Below are 22019 nucleotides of genomic sequence, written 5' to 3'. Positions count from 1 at the left end.
GCCTGCTTCTCCCTTTGCCTGTGTCTCTGCCTCTGTCTCTCATGAATAAATGAATAAAAAAAAAAAAAAAAAAAAAAACTTCGGTGGCTCCTCCAAAACGGACAGTGTAAAGGCCAAGCCTATCCTTTGACTAAAGACTACCAACCTAGTTCTCCAGACTTTGCTCCTCCTTAACAGCTTAAAGCCCAAATGGGCCACTTGCCATTTCCCTAGTAAGTACCTCAGCTCATATCACATGCCCCTATTGCTTGCCTAGGTCTTTCCTACATGGCACCGGTTCCTCAAGATTAAACCCAAACTGGGGGATCCCTGGGCGGCTCAGCGGTTCAGCGCCTGCCTTCCGCCCAGGCGTGACCCTGGGGACCCGGGATCGAGTCCCCCGTCGGGCTGCCTGAGTGGAGCCTGCTTCTCCCTCTGCTTGTGTATCCGCCCCTCTCTGTGTGTCTCTCATGAATAAATAAATAAAATCTTAAAAAAAAAAAATGATTAGACCCAAAGTGTTCCTCCCTTAACACACCTTCATTCTTTCAGCCCACCGGTAGTCCACACGGGCCGTTCTTGGGGTGGTTGTGTGGGAACTCACTGACACCAAAACAGACCAGGGCAGGAAAGCCCAAGTCCAGTGAGATGAGCGCCTGAGGTACGGGGCCCAGAACAAGGCTTCAGACGTGAGACGTTTACGCCAGGTTTTTTTTTTTTTTTTTTTTTAAGGACTTGGGAGCCTAAAAGACTACGAAGGACCTAAGGAGATAAAAAGAATCGTGAGTTAAAGCTGAATGAGGGAGCAGAAGGACCGCCCCATTCTATCCACTTCCCTACCGCCACAGACTATTCATTCGAGGAACAGCACCTTCAGCGGAAAACCTGAAAGCGAATTCTGCGGGAGCGGCCTCGGCCAAGACCCCCGTCGGTGGCGGCTCGGTGCCGGCGCAGACAGCAAGCGGGCTCCGTGCGCTCCTCCTGCGCCAGGAGGGCTCCAGCCCGTCGCCTACGCCTCCGGGCGGCAGCTCTGTCTGCGCGCCCACGCTCCTGGCCTCCAGACAGGCGCGACGGCGCCCGGGGGGGCCCAAAAAGGAGACGCCCCTCAACAGTTTGCGCCAGTAATGAAAACTGGGTCGCGGCCTCCCACAAGCCGCCAACCTGCGCCCACGAAAAGGCGACCCCACGAGACTCCGCCTCCGCGGCCGCCCCGGCGCACGTGAAGTCCCCGTGCCGAGCCCCCGCGCTGAGGCGGGAGTCCGCGGACGCGAACCCAGGCCTGGGAAGGGAAGCGATTCCGCGGCGCACGCGCGTAGAGCGGAGGGAACCAACCGGGCGGGGCCGGCCCCCCGGAGGAGGCGCAGGGGAAAGGAGAGCGCGTGGCGCTCCGGAACCCGCGCACGCGCTGTAGTGTCCGCCCCCCGCCCCCCCACCGCCTATGCGCGCGCGCGCGCGGCCGGCGCTGCATCTTTTCTTCAGGCCCGCCCCTCCCCGTCTTGTACTTCTGCGAGCCGAGGCGCTGAGAGAAAGCAGGGAAGTGTGGGGCGAGGTGGGCGGGGCGTCGCACGCGAGCGCGGCCTGCTGAAGAAGGGAGGGGGGAGGGAGCGATCCGAGACAACGTTACCCCTTCAACACCCAATGGAGAGCAGGCTTGGCCCCGCCCCCTCCCCTCCTGTCATTGGCTGGGAGGCCCCCGGAGGGGCGGGGTCGGCCGTGGGGTTGGGGAGGGCAGGGGGCGGGGAGGAGGAGGAAGGCGCTGGCGGGCAGTGATGGCGGCGGGTGATGGGGACGTGAAGCTAGGCACCCTGGGGAGTGGCAGCGAGAGCAGCAGCGACGGCAGCAGCGAGAGCCCCAGCGGCGTGGGAGCGGCAGCAGAAGGGGGCGGCTGGGCGGCAGCAGCGTTGGCGCTTCTGACGGGGGGCGGGGAGATGCTGCTGAACGTGGCGCTGGTGGCGCTGGTGCTGCTGGGGGCCTACCGGCTGTGGGTGCGCTGGGGGCGGCGGGGTCTGGGCACCGGGGCCGGCGCGGGCGAGGAGAGCCCCGCTGCCGCGCTGCCTCGCATGAAGAAGCGGGACTTCAGCCTGGAGCAGCTGCGACAGTACGACGGCTCCCGCACCCCGCGCATCCTGCTCGCGGTCAATGGGAAAGTCTTCGACGTGACCAAAGGCAGCAAGTTCTACGGCCCGGGTGAGGAGGAGTTGGAAGGGGAGGGGGAGGACCTCCTGCAGCTCCTGTGCGACCCCCCACCCCCCGCGGGACGGGGAGGCCCCTGGGCGCCGGGTCAGTTTGCCCAGCCTTCCCGACGTCTGGACCCCTGCGCCTGGGCTCCTGCACCTGGGACGGCCCGCCCCACACACACCCCCAGCTCCGGGCGCCTGCAGGTCCCCCCGCCCGCCCCAAGTGCAGGTTTCAGTGTCGCCCCAGGAACCGGCTCTCAGCTCTCCTCTTTCTCCCATCCCGTTCCTCCACGAAGCTTTTTCTTCTGCCGATTTTTTTTTTTTTTTTTTCAGAATCTTCCCAGTTGTCGCCCGTCACGCTAGCCCACTACCTTTCTTGAGCTTTCTGATTCCTGGGATGGGTGGGGGCAGGAGGGACGGGAGATGCCTAATGTAGCGACCCAAAGTTTGTAGGCCAGGTAATTCACAGCTTTCCTTTCTTTACTCTGTTTTATCACTGATCTCCCTTTTCTCTCTACTATTCCCCATAAGGCCACGTTTAGGTACACGTACTTCCAAGCCCCCACCGTTTAGCTTGTGAAGTCTGAGCATATAAGCAACACCTCAGACTTTTTTTTTTTTAAACCAGTTTTAGTATGGAGATGCTTTCCAAGATTAACATTGTATGTAGGATGAGGACAGACCAGAATGTAGATCTTAATAAAGACTGGCAAGGATAGTCTCCCTGAGTTTTGGAGGTGGAGCTCAAATACCCAGCAGGCGGGCCTGTCTGGTTTCTTTTTACTTTTTTTTTTTTTTTTTGATAGTAGGAAGGCAAGTATTCAAATACACGTTGATAATGACTTGTGTTTTCACTGAGCAGCAAAAACTTAAAAGAGCTACATAAATCCATACCCCAGTGCACCAGTTTTGCAAGTTAGAGATTTTTAGAACTTTGCTTTCCGGGAACCGTGTGTGCAGGGTAGTTGGGTTAGAAACCCTTCCTTTGCAATGTAGTTACAGCATACATTTCAGATTATGCTAATAAACTTCAGTTCAGGCTCATGGAACCTGTTGGTATACAATAAAATTGAGCAACATTGTACATCCTGGTTATGTAGTAATTAACCCTAAACTTAAAAAAAAGTGACTACAATAAAAAATACATAATAAAATTAGGGACCTAGAGTGACCTGTTATTCTAAAGAATACAAATTCGAGGGGGTTGACAAGTCCCAACAAGAAGTTGGTTTCTTCTTGATGTAATCTGTTAGTCCATGAGATTCACTGGCACTTAGAAATACGAACTTCTGATTTCAGTGCTTGGTGGCTGGAATATATTTTGGAAGTGCTTTGGTTTGCTGTTAAATGGAATAGAGATAAATTGTAGATTTTTATGTGTTGGACTATTTAATTTTTAGTTGCTTGTATTTTTGTGTATAGATCCACATTCAGTTTAACCAAGTCTTAGATAATGCTTCTGGTTGTTTAAAATTGAAAAGCAGAGGTCTGCTTACTTAATTCAGCCAAAAGGGTTAATACTTTTTGTTTACTTGAAAGTATATGGGACAAGAGAATAGGGCCAAACTACAGTAATTAAATGGACAGACCCATTTAAATAGCTAATTTTTGTAAATCAAGGATTTGAACAGTATTTGGTACCTGAAGTTTCTTTCTCATTGATAATAAAATGTGTATGCAGTAATTGGAAACTGTGTATAGGTTTAGATTTTCAATATTGAGCTTGCCCAACTAAAAGATTTGCTTTTGCAGCCCCTATCTACACTGACAGTGAAACAAACAAAGTATTAGTGCAAAGAAGCATATTAGTCCTTGCAAAGAAGCATATTAGTCCTTGCGCATTATGCCTTGCCACTATCTGCAAATAGCTAGGAAAGGCTGTCCTACTCACAGTTTAGCAGCCTCCAGTGGCGAATGTTCTACAATAGAAATTAAAAACTAAGAGTCATAGATGTGATGTGGATAGCCTTTGTGTGGCTTAAGCATTGAGCAAGCTCCTCAGATAATAAGGGAGAAGTCAGTTTTAGGTTGGCTTCCATTAATTCCCATGTCCTGATGAACAGCCAAAGGGTAATTACTATTTTCTAAGTATTTATTGATCAACCTAGTAAAGATGTTTGGAATATTATATTATTGAAAGGAGCCTTGAAAGGAGCCAGATTATCTATGGGCTTGGGATATGTTGATATTTCACATTAATAGAAGATGTAACAGTTTTTCCAAAAGTCTTGAAGCCAATTTCTGGCTATGAAATAGATATAAGTTCAGTTTGGGTTTTCATTTTTATTTTCATCCTCAGGTCAACTGAGCACTTCGTAATAGAATAATTCAGAAGCAATGATCTTAGCCTGACAATCTCAGTAGCTTGAAAGAATGAGCTGAGAAGCAGAAAACCTTATTCTGTGCCTAGCCAATATCTACATTTCACAGTGTTGGTTTTAGAGTTAATAATTATTTTGTGGGTTTTTTTCTGTGTCGAAGATACTGTTTTTTTAGTCATTTCTAAAGTTCAGGTCTTAAAAAATTAAATATTGACAATTTAGTGGAGTAAACACATGTTGGCAAACAGTTGGCATTAACTACATTTGTCAGCATTAAATTTAGTAACAGTTCAGGCACTTGGCCAGCATGTGAGGAAAGTGGTCATGTAAGAAACAATGAATATGGGAGGAGAAAGGAAATAAGATTTGTTAAGCACCTACTACATCAGATCCATTAATTTGTCATCTCCACAATGCCTCAGTGAGGCTAATAAGTATTCCTGCCCTCGTAGTCTGAGGTTTAAGTATTTTGGGTAAATTGGCTTGAGTCATACAGACTGGCTCTCAAACCCAGATGTATTTAACCAAAAAGCCTATCTGTACTTCAGGTAAACTATGTTCTGGGATAAATTTGTAGAGAATCTTACTGTTATTTTTATACCCTCTCCTGGTTCCCATAAGGATTTAAAGCCTCAAACACACTTTCATGGATATATGTTGCGCTGTCCAGTATGGTAGCCACAAGCTACGTGTGGCTTTTTAATTTTAAGTTAAATTAAAATTAAGTATATTTAAAATTGACAAGCTACATGTGGCTTTTTAATTTTAAGTTAAATTAAAATTAATATATTTAAAATTGAGTCCCTCCATCACACTAGCCCCATTTCCACTACTCAGTAGCCACATAGCTACCATATTAGTGTACCTTATAGAGTATTTCCATCCTCCCAAAGAGTTCTATTGAACAGCATTGATTCTAGAGGTCAAGGTAGAAGGAGGAGGAAACTCCATTTAGTCAACTTATTATCTCATTTAACTTTCAAACAGCCCTTGGAGATATGTTCCTATTTTACAGATGTGGAAACTGAAACTCAGGGAGGTTTTGCACAAAATCACATACTTAGTGGCAAAGCTAGAAATCAAACAGTCTGACGTCTTCACAGGCCATCCCTTCTCATTATATCACAACAAAATATAATTTTATACACTTCTAGAGTCAAAATAGAGTAGGAAGACTGGAAGATAGTATAATTTTAAGTAACTTGATTTAACATTACTACAATGAAATTCTACCAAAATAGTGTTTTTATTTATTCTTTAGAATGGCAAGAAATTTGACCTTTCTAATAGTTTATCCTGCATTTCTGAAATTTAAATATATTACTTCCCCCTTATTCCATGTAGCATTTTCTTTGACACAGATCAAAGCTGTATTTTCTCCAACTTACCTTTTAAATTCCATCGGAAAAGAGAAAGTCATATATAAAAGAGGTACTCCATGAGATGCCTCATATTTAGGAAGATGGAGAAAGGAGCACATGTACCTTTCAAATGTTTTCCCTCCTTTTTAAAATTTTATCTTCAATATGTTAACTTTTATTTATATAGTTTGCAAAATTGCAATTAAAGCAAGAGTTGCAACATATAGATTAGCCTGACCTCTTCCTTCATGGATATCCTACTGGCACTACTGAGCTCTCATCCCAGCTTTAAAGCCAGCCAGCTGGGTCTGTTTGAACTAATGGCCATACATATCCCTACCTTTCAGGAAAATAAAAGGATCAGCTAAGTTTTCCTATAAGTTTTGATATTCTGCTCACATTTATACTAGTTATTTCTACAATACCTACTCTGACTTCAGCATCATTCCATATGTGCTTAATCTTTGGGGGAATTGTATTTGTGTTAAATACTAATGCTGAGTATTAAAGGATACCTGAAAGCATATATGAGACCAGAATATGTTATTCATTCTGGAATAAAATAGATTTAGTAACATCTGGAGGTAGCTATTCTAATTCTTTTAATAATTCTTTGAACAGTCTGTGACAGAGACTGCTCCTTTCCTCTGTACCTGTAACAGACATCACTAAATAACTGCTGTATGCTTAGAACCTGCATCTTGTCTCAAGATCGGTAATACAGAATTTCATCTCCTTTTTAAATACTGAGAAGGAATTGCCTGGATTTCATCACGTTGTTGCTTAAATAAGATTTTGTAAAAAATGAGTTAACTGAGTTTTCAAAACAGATGGGTTCCTATCCAATGTGGAGTTATTGTATATTTGGGAAAACAGACAATAAATAAGCATTCAGTATATAATCATAATTTGTAATGAAATATTCTATGAAAGAAATGAATAGGATATGTAACAGAGGACTTTAGATGGCTAAGAAAGGTACTTTATTTATATTAGTTTATCAAGAAAAGGGTGTTGATATTTAAACAAAAACCTAAAGAAGTCAGCCACCAAGATCAGTGTGAGAATGTTCTGATGCCATCCAGATCTAGAACTGCATATTGTATTAATCAGAAAAGAAAGAAATATCCTTAACCTTTACTGATTTTGAGATTTGACTTCAGCCTTCATTTGGTTAGTATTACCTCAGTGATTCTTTTTCTACCCTTTATTCCACTGATCTGTGGTATGTTTTATTCATATTTTTTTAAGTTTGTTTCATCGAATCTAGTATCAACACTATCTTTTTTTTTAAGATTTTACTTATTTCCTTATGAGAAATAGTATGGGGTCGGGGGGGTGTGCGAGGGGAATGCAGGGAAAGGCAGGAGATCCTCACTGAGCAGGGAGGCCAATATAGGGCTCCATCCTAGGGCCCTGAGATCATGACCCAAGCGGAAGATGAAGGAAGACACTTAATGAACTAAACCACCCAGGGCCCCTCAATACTGTCTTTTAACAGCTTCATTGGTTTATATGTTTTGTCATTACTAGTGTATTTAGACTTATTTCTACTTTCTTATTTAGTAATTTATCTTTGTCATACTTTTCTTTGCCCCTTTTTCCTTTTTTTCTTTCTCAGATTATTTTTTTTAATTCTTCCACTTATTCTCTCTACTTATTTGGATATATTCTATTACCATTCTTTTGGTAATTTCCTTAAAATTTTTGCTATAGACACTCTTCTTCTGAAAAATATAGGAATATTAGCCAAACATTTCTGTGTGAATTAGAAAAACTCTCTTTAAGACACTTTACTATCATTTGAGGGAATATTTCTTATTAAAATACAAAACTACCATGTATACAAATGTGAATGGTGTCCTTCGGGGTGGTGTAGTATACAGCCATATGTTGTGGCCATCAGTTAGAAAGCTTCACTGTATTCCTTCCCTCACCTTATTTTCTCCAGTATTACTATCAGACTTGTAGTTCTGCATTTTTTTCAAACTCCTCCCCCAAATTGATTCAAGTACTACCTTTTTTTTTTTTAATTGCCAGCCCTCATTTAAATTTACCAACATAGTTACCATTTTCTTTATTCACTGTCATTTCTTGGATCTCATTCCTTTGTTCAGGGTTCAGGTTTCATTTTAGTGAGGTACATCCTGTAGTTTTTTCACTGGCAGAAAATAAATTCGGTCTCCATATGCCCTTATTCAGGAATAATACTATAGGTTTCAGATATAAAATTGTAGGCTGATTGTTTTACCTCACATCTTCAATAGTACTATGCCACTGTCTTCTACCTCTCTTCAGATCTGCTTTTGGTTTATTTTCATTCCTTTGATTACTCTATTTTTCCCTTTGTCTTGGAATTCTACTCTTTTACTAGAATTTACCTAGGTGGCGATTTAATTTTTTTTAACATGTGCCAGAGTCTACTAAAACTTAAAGATGTGTGTCATCCATTTATTTTAGAAAATTTGAACCCATTATCTCTTCAATAATTGCCTCCCCCATTTCCTTTTAATAGATACACATTAGCTTTTCATTCTGTCCTTTGTGTCTCTTAACCTTTCCTTATGTTCCATCTCTTACTTACTTAAAAATTTTAAGCAAACATACTATAGTTCTTTAATCTGCTTGTATTATTCTGTGGATGCCAGTTTTCATAACTTATATGTGCTTACTCCTTCATGGGGTTTGTTTCTTCATGTAGTTTATAATTTTTGCTGCAAAAACTTCAGCAGTTATGGTCTGTTTCTTGGGGATTTTTTTTCTGTACTGTTTCTTAAGCCCTAGGTTGTAGAAGTCTTCCTGTATAGTGTCTTAGATGTATTTCTAAATAGGGCCTCATGGAAGTTTAAAAAAAAACAAAAACAAACTTTATTTTTTATTAGATAATATATATTCAAAACAGAACATTTTAAAGCACATATTGTGAAAAATAACCCAGTTATCATGTTCCCCTTCCTAGAGGTGAGGCACCAATCTGGGTTTTTTTCTTTTTTTTCCCAGAACTATTATCTGCAAGTACAAGCCTATGGATATGTATCCCTACACACACACACACACACACACACACACACACACACACACATATTGTTGTATGTTGTACAGACTTTTAATATTTGGAGAGCCTTTCATCTCAGCATAAAAAGAGCCATCTTAGTCTTTTGAATATATGTATGTGCTATTATATGAATATATCATAATTCAACAGTCCACTATTAACATTTAAACTGTTTCCAATCTCTTATTAATACACAGTGCTGCTATAAATATTCATGTACATGTTCTTTTATACATGTGAATGAACTTACAAGGAAGATTCCTAGACATACTGAGTCTTAGAGTATGGGATGTTTTTAATTTGCATACTTATTTCTGAATTGCCCTCCAGAGAAATTGGACCAATTTGTACTTCATGAAAATGAGCATTTCTCACCCCTTTGCCAAAAATGTGATACTAAACTTCTTGATCTTTGTCAATCTGAGAAGTTAAAATGGTATCTCAATATCATTTTAATTTACATTTCCTTTTTTGGTGAGGTTGGACACCTTCAGGATTTTGAGTCTTTTATGTTTCCTTTCCTACAGATTATCTGTTCATATGTTCTTTGCCAGTTTATCAATCATGGTAGTGGTCTTAGAGATTTTAGGTTTTATTTAAAAAGTGAGTCAACCTTAGTTGCAAACATTTTTCCTGATTTATTTGTCTTTTTACTTTATTTACGGTATTTTTGTAAACCACACAGAAATTTTTGGTTTTATGTATTCAAATTTATCTTCTTTTCATGGCCACTAAGTTTTCTATCATAAGTTACTTAAAGGCTTTTGCACTAAAAAGATTATTTTTTTAAATATGTAGTTTTTTTCAACATAGTTTTATGGTTTGGTTTTTTTAGTTCCATTGGAATTTAAGTTATGAAATAAGTATTTTTACAGAAAGTTACTTAGTTACCCCAACACTATTTATAGAATAATTCTTTTTTCCCCCAACTCCTACAATATTACCCTTGCTCTTCTCTAAATTCCAATAGATATGTAAGTACATACTATTCTTCACCTTAGAATTCTCATTCTGTGGAAGCTGTGTAAACTCAGTCCCCACTCCCACATCTGGCACAGGCCTGGGATGTTGATTTTTCAGTTTTCCTCGTCCTCACCATAGCCATAAGCACTGGGGCGAGGGCCACTGAACTGAACCCATAGTATCACTGACAGCCTTCTAGTTTGAATTTTAAAAACAAGATTGAGTTGGGGAAAGTATTTTACCTGCCTAAAGTTGGAGACCAAACTAGATAAATACTTTCCCCTCTTTATACCAGTGCCTCTAAGATTTGCCGAATATTAAATGTTGGTTAAAGCTTCTAGAACCCAGATATCTTGGCTTCTTGATGAGTATTCTTTCATTTTCGCCACACTACTTTCTCCCTAAAAGTCTTAGAACTTCCTAATCTAAATATTAAAAAATATATATTATTTGGATCTTCTTTAATCACTTTTTGCGTTATTGCTTCATTTGTTCCAAGACACAATTTGATCTTATTTGAAATAATTACTCAATACCAAGTATATTTAGGGTTTTTTTAAAAATTGTTTTAATAATCACAGAAGACAATATTGTCAAACAGGCTAGAAAACTAGGCTGTTTATAAACTTTAATGAATTATAGCTTGTCCCTGAGAGCTATGGTTTTTATACTATAGAAATAACTGAAATATTCATTCTGGAATTTTCTCCCCTTCATAAATACTAATGTGGCTATATAGTCATCCCAATAATCACAAAATTATGTTACGTATTTTAGAATTTAATTTCCTCTTGGAATTTTCTGTTCATTAAATTATTCCTTAAAACATTTTCTTACAGTGCCATATGTTTTTGCCTTTTCAAAAATATGTTACCCCATTCTACCTGATTATATTAAAGTAAGCAGTTTTAGGATTCACTAACTGGTAGATTTATTGAGTTTTGAACTATAAAAATCTGTGCCATGGGTTGTTGTTAACTCTTAAAGAGTATTAATAAAATGTGAATTCTAGTATAATGTCATTTTGATTTATTTAATATTATGTTTGAAAGATTTATTTTGGGGCACCTGCGTGGCTCAGTCTGTTAGGAATCTGCCTTCAGGTCATGATCCCAGGGCCCTGGGATGGAGGCTGCCTTGGGCTCCCTGCTCAGCACAGAGTCTGCTTCTCCCTCTTCCTCTGCTCTCACTCCCACCCTGCCTGCTCATTCTCTCTCTCAAATAAATAAATAAAATATTTTTTGAAAAAGAAGATTTATTTTTAAAATGATGTCTTAGAACATTTGTTATATAAGTGTTTTCAAGAGAAACTGCTTTGGTTGAATAATTGCTGTTCATTTTTTGTAGCAAGAATTTTCTGGAAATTTTAAGTCCACTTTTATGTCAGCATTATATTACAGTCTTTGATAAAGCAACAGAATATTATTCCCTTAGTCATAAGCCTTAATAGTCAAAATAACAGTTTATATAAACTAGCCTTTTTTTTTTTTAATACCATTTAAAATTTGCTCTCTTTGGATAGTTCTCTGTTACTTTAGTATTATGGATAGCCAAGTGTGGTTATCAAAATATTGGAATCTGTAACATTTATGTTTGTTGTGTAAGGGAGCAGTAGAATGGGGAGTTATTATTGCCTTCTCAGATGACACTTCTGATTGTATGATGAATACAGAGAAATGTAGTTTAGTTATACCTCAGATTCTCCTTTCTCTGAGCACTTCCATTCAGTTCAAATTCTAGTTCTTAATATTTTGTTTTGTTTTGTTTTAGTTCTTAATATTTTTTATGGTCTTACAGGAAAAAGTAAAGAAAACTGTTCCAAAAGACCTTTTCAGAAGTTAAATGCTTCCTGACGGAAATCCTAAATGTGGGGAATACAGCTTAATATAGTTTAGAGAGTGGGGAAGTATTATGTTAATCACTGAGTCATTATTTTCTATTTAAGAGTTAATAAAACATTTTGCCTAGAAATAGGGTTGGATTATTAACTGACTCAGGTTCACTGTTACTAAATCAGCCATCTAAAATCAAAAATAGAACATGTTTTATGAAGTTTTGTCTTTACATTCATTCAGTGTTGAGGTCTCTTAAAAAGTTGGCAGAGAATTTTATTAGAGAATGCATTGGTACATAATTAATATACTCAAAGATGGAGGATTTTCTGATTGCTGTTTTTATAATGATCATCTTTTCTTCTCTCCTTTTTACCATTTAGATGTGTTTTATGGTTTATACTCTGAAGCAGATTGACTTTTGCAGGCCAGGGAGGTTAAATATTGTAACAAACTGATTTGAAAAGCTGTTGGTATATACAGCTTTTTTGTTAATTCACTTCATTTTGATTTAACAGCTCTTCTAAAATACTTACTTCCCTGAAATTTTGTAATTAATGAAATGCTCCAGTTTTCAGAGTCATCCTTCCTTCTTTGGATTTATGGGTCCAGTCATCCTTCCTTCTTTGGGTTTATGGGTCCTCTGTGTGTTTTCTTAACTGTATTGTGTTTGGAATAGAAAAGTGGACATAGTACTTCCCAAATCTGTTGATAAAATTTTAGGCAAGTCACTGAATGTCTCTAGTCCTGTTCTGCCAGGTGAGGGGGCAAAAATTGTTCCTTCCACTTTGCAAGACTATTAGAGAAGAGAATCACATTGCTAGAAAATTCTTTAAAAGGTGGAAAACTATCATTTTACATTTGTAGGTTTTTGTAGCCCTGATCAGTTTTATTTTTTCTTTTGTATGTATGACTCATCGCTGTTTTACGTTTGTCAGCATTACTTTGCTTTCCTGGTTTCTCAAAAAACTTACATTGTTTTATCTGTCTCTCTTATCTGTCTATCTATCTATCTGTAGCCTCCATCTCAGGAAAAACAGCTATTGGCACAAAGCATTTGGAGTCATATAAATAAATAAACAAACACACACACAACTACTTTTTTCACTAGGAACTGTTTGCTCTTGCTTGATTTTCAAAGTTAATATTTCTCTAAAATACTTAATTCCAATTTAAGGAACAATATTGAATTTCTCTTAAATGCTTAATACCCTGTTTTCAATGTCAATTGAGATAATGAACAATAGATTGAAGGTCATAAATTTTGGCCAGTTGTAAATAGTGTCCTATTTTCTTATATAGAAGACAAATTTAAAAGTTTATTTATTTTTTTTATTTATTTAAGATTTTATTTATTTATTCACAAGAGACACACACAGAGATAGAGGCAGAGACACAGGCAGAGGGAGAAGCAGGCTCCATGCAGGGAGCCGGATGTGGGACTCCATCCCAGGACCTCAGGATCACGCCCTGGGCCGAAGGGAGGCGCTAAACTGCTGAGCCACCCAGGAATCCCCACTTTAAAAGTTTAAAATGGTAGCTTAAGTGTATACTAATAGGAAAATGATTAAATTTTAGGTATATTCATTAAGAAAATATATGACTATTAGATGGTAATTGTGAATGTCACCTGATATTAAGTAGCAATATGGAAAATACTTAGGAATAGAAAAAGCAGAATAAAAAAGTACTTTACTGGGAGGAATTACCTTTATTGTCATGTTAAGGTATCAATACCTAATAATGCTACTTTTAAGATTTATCACAAATGCCACTTCTGGTTCCATGCCATAAACTTTCCAAAGAATGAGTTTCTTATACTCAATGAACTTTATGGTGTAATGCTTTCTGTAATTCAGATTAATGTTCACAAATGTTCAGATTATTGTCTATTTAAGTAGAATTTTTATTTTTTTATTTATTTTTTAAAAGATTTTATTTATTTATTCATGAGACACAGAGAGAGAGGCAGAGACACAGGCAGAGGGAGAAGCAGGCTCCATGCAGGAAGCCTGATGTGGGACCCAATCCCGGGACTCCAGGATCATGCCCTGGGCCAAAGGCAGGCACTCAGCCGATGAGCCACCCAGGCGTCCCTAAGTAGAATTTTTAATTCTCTGAAATGTACAGATACTTTTCTGACACATAACCTTCAGTTTCCTAAAGGCTTTCAAATATGAATATATGTATAATCATTATTCTGCTCATTTAAAAATTAAGAAATTTCTGGTTTTTTCTTCTTGTTTACTTCTCTTTAGAAAGTATTTTATTTTTGTTTTTTAAAGATTTTATTTATTTATTCATGAGAGACACAGAGAGAGGCAAAGACATAGGCAGATGGAGAAGCAAGCTCCATGCAGGGAGCCCGACATGGGACTTGATCCCGGGACTCCAGGATCAGGCCCTGGACTGAAGGCAGGTGCTAAACCGCTGAGCCACCCAGGCTGCCCTATATTTTACTTTAACTGGACAGTAAGCTCCCTTACTGACCACTGTGTTGCTCATAATAGTTAAGTTAGGAATTCTAGTTTTTTTTTTTTTAAGTTGAGATTTTATTTATTTATTCATGAGAGACAGAGACAGGGAGAGAGGCAGGCTCCATTCAGGGAGCCCGACATGGGACTCGATTCTGGGTCTCCAGGATCAAGCCCCGGGCCAAAGGCAGGTGCTAAACCGCTGAGCCACCCAGGGATCCCAGGAATTCTAGTTTTAAAATCATTTTCTCTAAATTACCTTTGTCATGCATGGAAAACTATAGCCTCAGGAAAAAAAATTTTAATTTGTAAAATTAGGTATTTTGGACATTTTTTTTTTAAGTATTTATTTAAGTAATCTCTACACCCAACATGTGGCTAGAATTCATGACCCTGAGATCAAGAGTCAGATGCTCTTCCAACTGAGCCAGCCAGGTCACCACTTAATTTTTAAACCAACGTTTTATTTTTTTAAAGATTTTATTTATTTATGCATGAGAGACACAGAGAGTGAAGCAGAGAAATAGGCAGAGGGATAAGCAGGCTCCCTGTGGGGAGCCCAATGTGGGATTCAATCTCAGAACCCCGGGATCATGACTTGAGCCAAAGGCAGACACTCAGCCACTGAGCCACCCAGGTGCCCTATATGTGTGTTTTTCTAATTCAGAGCAAATCATAATTTATATATACATACTCTTCTGAATTGCTCTTTTCAGTTACTCTATTATGGACTTTGGTCTGTGTACATATAGAGACACTTCATTCTTGTTGATAATTATGTACTTATTCCATTAAATTAATGTACTGTAATTTAATTTTTTTGGTGTGGAAAATTAAGTTGTTTCAGTTTTACTTAGTATGTGTTTTAAAGAACTGAAGTGTCTTTTTTATCATATATTTGGGTGGAGATTTTGCTTACCATAAGTGAATCTGTTTAAATGATCAAAATCGAGAGTTACTCATTTGGAATTACAGCTAATATTTTGGAAGAAATATACTGTGTTTCTCTTTTATGTCAGACATGTGTGAGGCATTGAGTACTAACATGAGCAAGTACTAACAATTGCTGCTCTCTCTCAAGGACAAACTTTGGGAATGGCTCACTTCTGTCAGCATGTAAATCATGCCATTCTTCCCTAGAGAGGGTGGTTCCTAATTCCTTGGACAAATGCTAATCATTTTGTGACAGAAGAACTGTTGGGGCGCCTGGGTGGCTCTGTTGGTTAAGCATCCAATTCTTGATTTCAGTTCAAGTCATGATCTCAGGGTTGGGAGATCAAGCCCCACACGGGCTCTGCAGTGGGTGTGGAACCTGCTTAAGATTCTCTCTCCCTCCCTCCTGCCCCTCCCCCACCCCCCAAAAACAATAGAAACTTAAAAAAAAAGAACTGTTCCTTATAGTCATATCTCCTGTTTCCCAAGAGCTGTGACAAATGCAAACCATTGTTTGATGACTTTTTGTAGTTTATATAGGTAATTGTGAGTATATTCTGGTAGTCACATGATACTTATTTTGAAAATGGGTTATATGATTTATCATTTATCGAATGATAAAACCAATCATTCGACAACGACCTGTTGAACATCTACATGTGCTATTCATTGAACTAGTCAATGCGGGTACAAAGATGATACAGTCTATGCTCTCTCACAACCTGCTTTGAATAAGAGGAAGAAAAATATTTTAGATCCACAGTTGACCTGAGTCTTTAACAGGTGCTTATCTAGTGGATGTTCTGTTGATTATTTGTAGACACCACAATTAATGAACAGCAATCAGTGAAGCATTATCTCCCCTCAAACCAGCTTCCAAACCTAGCTGCTGACGTTTCCTCTTCTCCCTAATACAGTATAGTCTTCAACCTTGAATACAAGTTTTGAGGTATCTGAAATTTAAATTTTAAATTTTCATTGAAAAACTTTACTTTGTTCTATAGGCAGATTTCCAAGAAGTTTCTTCTCATTATCCCGTCTTGTATCTGTCATGTTTTGAAATTAAGGCTGTGTGCCAATTATGAGTCATTATGAGGTTTCTTTTATTTGGCTTTTTCCTTTGAGACATTCTAAACTAATGTTAAGGTAATGTCAATAATTTATTTTTCTTCCCCACCCCCAGCCGGTCCATATGGAATATTTGCTGGTAGGGATGCCTCCAGAGGACTGGCGACATTTTGCCTAGATAAAGATGCACTTAAAGATGAATATGATGATCTCTCAGACTTGAATGCTGTACAGATGGAGAGTGTTCGAGAATGGGAAATGCAGTTTAAAGGTACCTTCATTTTGTTGGGTTCTTTGGAAATACTAAATTTATGGCCAAAGAAAGTATACACTGTTTCACACCCCTGAAGAGCCTAAGGATATCTGTTCATCACCATCATTATTTAATGATAAGAATAGCTAAATGACAATGATTGTTACATATATTATTTAAAAATCCATCTTTAAAAGTTGCCGCGTTACAAACTATAAGTCTAACAAAAAGTGTGACACCTTTAGTCCTATAAGGCTTTTTAATTAATGTATAGTATTTTTAAATTTAGGCTTCTATTTAAAACTGAAGTGATTTTTAATATTGATACTATTATTTATTCCAAAATTATTTTATTGATCTCACTCTCAAACCATAAAGAAAAAATAGGTTTCCCTTGTAGTATATCCTCATGACATCAGTTATTACCTTCTGTGTGACAGTCTAGACAGCTATTTATGTGACCTGTGTATCCCTTGGAAACAGTTCTTTTGGCTTCTTGGGACTTGAACTGATTTTGGGGTAGGAAGCAGTCCTCCTATCTTCTCCTGATTTGTCAGTGAATTCACTTAATCTAAGTTCAAATCCTGACCAAGAAATAACTAACTTCAAAATAACTAAAAGAAATAACCAAATATGTATCACCTTGGACACTGCAGTGTTCTAAATTAAATACCTGGTAACATAAGCAATATTAACAGATGTAAGAGGAGAGTTTGGAGGGAGAAAGAATAGTGGTATGCCTGGGACCACACACTGAGATCTCAAAGAACAGAGCATAATAAGTAACAAATGACTTTGCTTTCCATTTGATTTATTTTCCTGGGAGTACTAGCATAAATCACATTTTCTCCCCCAAAATATTTTCTGGTTAGATCTACTTAGCATGCTCTCTTAAGTGATTCTGATGAAATGTCCTTGATTAAGAACTGGTAGTATGGAACACTCTCGTGCAAAACACAGTCCCCAAGCTTGGTAAATTCCTTAATCCTGTTTTCTTTTGTTCAAGCCTTGCATGAATACAAAGACCAGCCAAGGTGTGCAATAGGAACAACCTAGCCTATTCTATATAATTCTTAAAGAGGCAAACACCTTCCCTGCTGTGTAATGGAATAGTGAAACAAATTTGATCACTACTGATTTTCTTTTGATGTATTTTTCAGAAAAATATGATTATGTAGGCAGACTCCTAAAACCAGGGGAAGAACCATCAGAATATACAGATGAAGAAGATACCAAGGATCACAATAAACAGGATTGAACTTTGTAAACAACCAAAGTCAGGGGCCTTCAGAACTGCAATTCTTATTACTCCCTTTCACAGAATGTCCAGCGTCTTTGGATTTGGTTCACCTGCTGCAAAAAACATTCAACAGATTGTATACAAGCTAAATGAGTCTCACTATGAAGATTTGAATCCTAGACATTATTTACGCTGCCAAACTCATTTGTTGCAGTTGTTTGTAATGTCTGGTGGGGCTTCATCATCCTGAAAAGGAGGAAACAGGGACTTTTTTAAAGAGCAAGAAAGTCACAAGGTTACTTTTTCCTTCCTTCCTTCATTCCTCCTTCCCATTCTACCACCCTACCTCCTTCCTTTCCTCTTTCCCTCCCTCACTTCCTCCTATTTTTTTAAATCAAAGACAACCAGATATGTATTTGCTACTTAAGTGTACAAATCTCCTAAAAAACAAGGGATTCGTCTGCTTTTTTTGTTTTGGTTTAGCTTTGAGGGAGGAGACCTGGGCAGGAGAGGTTGGTGGTGCACATTAATTTGAGTGGTTTAGGTTACTGAAATATTAAAATGTGAATTCCCAAACTTTTCTTTTTGGGTTTTGTCAGGGAAAATTAAAAACTTTTATTTCTAAGAAACCTTTCTAGGAAATTAGAAGAAGGGATTTCAAGTGGGTCTAAGTCAAAGCTAATTCGCCAACAGTAAGATCATTTGAAACTAGTTTTTATCCCTTCCCTTCCCCTAGATCAAATCAATATTAATTGTGCCTTATTTCACTTACATAGACTTGAATTATTTTAGGGAAAGCCCCTATGTGAATTCAGAAGTCACTACAAGCAGCATTGAGAGTGAAGTTGGGATATTCTGTTGACCGCAAAACCTTGATGTCATTCTGTGTATATAGAATGTAAAAGGAATATTCAGTGTTACTGCCACATATGTTAATATACACAAACTTAATTAGCATTGTAATGGCCAAATGCATTCCCTCATGCTTTTTCTCTTTAAAAAAAAAAAAAAGGAAAAACAAATCAACTCTGTCCCCCAACAGCTGCCTAATTTAGGAGTCTGACCCTCACATCTCATTGGTGTGGGTGCATGGGGCCGTAGTATGGATGTTGTATGGGTGTGTCTGAATGTGTGTGAGAGAGCCTTGGAAAGGACTCTGCAGATACTGTAAATACCAGTACCGTTTTAATAAAGCATGTACAATAAACCAAAACAAGCTTGAGTTGGACTTTATATAAAAACTGTAAGCCAGTGCATTATGATATGGTAGTCAGGATTGTGCATTTGATTCAAGATAAGGAAAAATCTTGGAAATGAAAAGCAGGCACTGGTTAAACAAATTGTACACATTGTACCACATTCACTGTAACTTTAGGAAGAAATTCCACTTTGTGGAACATTCTCAAGAGATCTGAGATTATTCAGGTAAGAATTGATATATAAAAATGTACATATTTTTACTTTATATTTTGATGCCAACTGATTATACTAGAAGTAATAGCACCGGCTGGTAGTTATTGAACACAGAATAATAAAGGATATCCTACTGATAGGTACTGAATCCTTCTATTGTTCGTTTGAAAACGCCCTTACTTAAAAGCTCGATATATGTCAAGTTACTGATTTCATCAGGACTACTTGGTAGGGGACAAGTTACACCAAAAAAGGTAATTTTATTTAACCAAGTCACAGTTGAAGAAAAGACTTATTCTGCTGTATGAGTATAGTATATGCAGAAGCCATCAAAAAAAGGGGAAATTTAAACTGCAATAATAAGCTAAAGTGTGTAAAATACTACATTCTATTATATTTGGTCTTAGAATGTTTTGTAGAAAAGGATGAACTTCAGCCAAATCTTTGCTAAAGACTGGTTGTAAAGACTGAAGAGTGTTGGTAAATGCTTTGTGTGTTTTTATGTAAAATATTTTCTAAACAAATTTGTTAAAGTACATGTTCTCTGTAGTAAACATATAAATATATATATATATGAATCATTTGACCCTAAAGTTCAGAAATCTACACTTGTGAATAGAGAAATCCTAAATATCCATGCAGTAAAAATTATGCAGTCTGTTAAGAAAACTGAGTAATTTTGTGTTTTGGACTTGAAATAAACCGTATTCTACAGACAATTCCTCAATTTTAGTTGAGTGTTTCTCATTTTCAGGTAGTTTGCTGGGTAGTCTTGGAGTAAGGGGATGGGAGCTGTGGTGGTATTTTTGCTGGTTTCCCCTTAGCCTCCATTTCCCTGACCTCCTGATTATCAGAACAACTTGAAGTGCTTAAAATACAAATCCTGGTCCCCAGTCCAGACCTACCACACACAGAGCCAGAATTGAAAGAGATGGTTCTCAGACTCTATTTTTAAGAAGTGCTGTGGTAATTCTTGTGGTAAGGCACATTTGAGAAACCACACTAATCTTTTCAAGTTACATTGTCCATTCTTGTCATCCACTTGAAATGGAACTTACTTTTGGTTAATTTGGGTCTGGTTTCCTGTATTTGGTTTCATATCATTCCCAGAACTTCCTTGGAGTTAAAGTATCAGGGGATTCCACATAAAAAATCTAATGTGATTTTTTGAAAAGAATTTTTTAATTCAGATTTTTGTCTTTTGATAGCATCTCAAAGTTGGCATGTTTCTCAAATCTATACTGTGTGTACTACTCCGTTTCTCTCCATTAGGAAATGAATCCATTCAGCTACAGATAAACTTTTTAAAACTTCGACCATTATGTGAAGGCTTCTTCATATTTTCCTGACAGTAATTCTACCTGCCGTTTTTTGAAATCTGCAGAATCCAACTCTATACCTACTTCTACCTATAATCTGGAAAGCTAAAGTTAATATATTGAACTAGTACTGGAGAAAACTGTTCTTTAGAAAACTTGATGAATCAGACCCCTTATCCATTTATTATTCCATTTACTTCTGTTAATAACTGAAAAGTGCAGCAAGCTGCTAGAAATGTATGTCATTGGCTTGTTAACACCGTGTATAACCTTAGAGTTTTTATGGATCAGAATAATCTGGTAATAATAGATCTATAAATAGATACATAAAGTTGGTAAGTTGATGAGCATAATTGAAAATGAGTCATCGAATATTATAGTGATGGTTCTTTTCCTCTAATCAATTAAATGTAGCAAATGCTTGGGGCACCTGGGTGGCTCAGTCAGATAAGCATCCAATCTGATTTAGCTCAGTTCATGATCTTGGGGTTATGGGATCAAGACCACGGTCTGGCTCCATACTCAGTGGGGCATCAGCTTCCCTCCACCCCCCTCAACCCTCACTCACATGCACCTGCACTTGCTCCCTGGCTCTCTCAAAAATTTTTTTTTAAGTAGCAAATTTTCAAAGTTAGCTTTTGCGTATGTGTCAGCTCTCAGTTTGGTAGATTTTAATAACAGATTACGATCTATTTGTTGTGACAAGAAGGTTCAAATAAAGACCACCCAACTTTTCTTTACTGTTTTTAGGCAAGAATCATCATTCTCGAGCCATGTCATAAAAGGCTGTGTCTTCTTACCACAGTCCTGTGAGTCAAACTTTGAGGAGACCCCGGGCTAGATTTCAGCTTCACATTTGTGCTACCATCACTAGTAACTGAGAACATTTGCCTGTGAGTACTACATTCAAGAGAGCACTTGACATGCCGTAAACACTCTGGTTTATTCTTGAGATTTTTCTATGACTCTTATCTGCATAGGACACAACTAAATAAACCAAATCACGAAATTTGGTGCAAGAAGACTGGTAAATACTTGCATATTTATTTTAAAAGCATGATTTTGATGGCTACATAGTATGATTTCCAAATAGAATTTTTAGTGAAAATGCAGGATATTCCATATATGGTATGGTGCCAATCTGGTTAAAGAAAATAGAGAAAATTTGGAAGCTAAATCAATTTAAAAGCTAAACTATGCTTTTCCCTGATTATAAACATAACATATGTGCAGTGTATAGAAAAGGATTAAGGGAATAACCAAAAATCAAGAGTTAGGCAAACTTTACCTTTTCCTTCATCTCTCCAGTCCCTTTCTATATATAGGATCATAGTGTGTTCTTCAAGGCTTCAGACAGGTATCCATCCAGTCATGCTGGACATCTCTACCTGGAACCTCAAAATGAATGCATGATTTTCCCCCTAAACTTGCTCCTACTCTTAAATGTTCTTTGTCAGAGAATCACTGCTATAGTTTCCTGACTTCCAACCAACCTTGTTCTCATCAGGTTCATAGTCCCTGTTTGGCAATCGAAATGTAAATTTCACCTCATTTCCTTAAGGTTTCCTGTTTTCTAAAGAATCGGGTTTATGCCCTCTTCAATTCCCACAGCACTACCTGTTACCTAAACC

General features: G+C 38.2%; 2 protein-coding genes across 9 annotated transcripts in view; one reads left to right on the top strand and one right to left on the bottom strand.

Moving 5' to 3' along the window:
• The window catches only part of LOC121492476 (importin subunit alpha-8-like), a 96538-nt gene extending 95255 nt beyond the window's left edge, over window positions 1–1283 (bottom strand). For 7 of the 8 annotated variants that reach the window (XR_005988248.1, XR_005988247.1, XM_041757748.1 and 4 more), the window contains exons 1-2: window positions 851–1283; window positions 518–741 (exon numbers count right to left, since the gene is read on the bottom strand). The gene's annotated coding sequence lies outside the window, so the exon portion shown is untranslated. The remainder of the gene's footprint in view (window positions 1–517; window positions 742–850) is intronic. The other variant, XM_041757753.1, reaches the window with a different exon arrangement.
• A 432-nt stretch (window positions 1284–1715) lies between these two features.
• Window positions 1716–19788, top strand: PGRMC2 (progesterone receptor membrane component 2). The gene is made up of 3 exons (XM_041759015.1): window positions 1716–2166; window positions 16279–16434; window positions 17577–19788. The coding sequence occupies exons 1-3, from the start codon at window positions 1749–1751 to the stop codon at window positions 17672–17674; spliced, it is 672 nt and encodes a 223-aa protein (XP_041614949.1). The 5' UTR covers window positions 1716–1748; the 3' UTR covers window positions 17675–19788.
• Window positions 19789–22019: the final 2231 nt, after the last annotated feature.

Source organism: Vulpes lagopus, chromosome 6, assembly GCF_018345385.1.
Source record: "Vulpes lagopus strain Blue_001 chromosome 6, ASM1834538v1, whole genome shotgun sequence".
Taxonomy (NCBI): domain Eukaryota; kingdom Metazoa; phylum Chordata; class Mammalia; order Carnivora; family Canidae; genus Vulpes; species Vulpes lagopus.
This window is presented reverse-complemented; position numbering and strand designations above follow the sequence as displayed.

Bases quoted from the DNA above. Each gene is read 5' to 3' on its own strand.
- PGRMC2 (XM_041759015.1), top strand. From the start codon at position 1,749: ATGGCGGCGGGTGATGGGGACGTGAAGCTAGGCACCCTGGGGAGTGGC. The intron at 2,167-16,278 runs GTGAGGAGGAGT...CCCCACCCCCAG, and splicing joins CAGCAAGTTCTACGGCCCGG to CCGGTCCATATGGAATATTT. The intron at 16,435-17,576 runs GTACCTTCATTT...TGTATTTTTCAG, and splicing joins ATGGGAAATGCAGTTTAAAG to AAAAATATGATTATGTAGGC.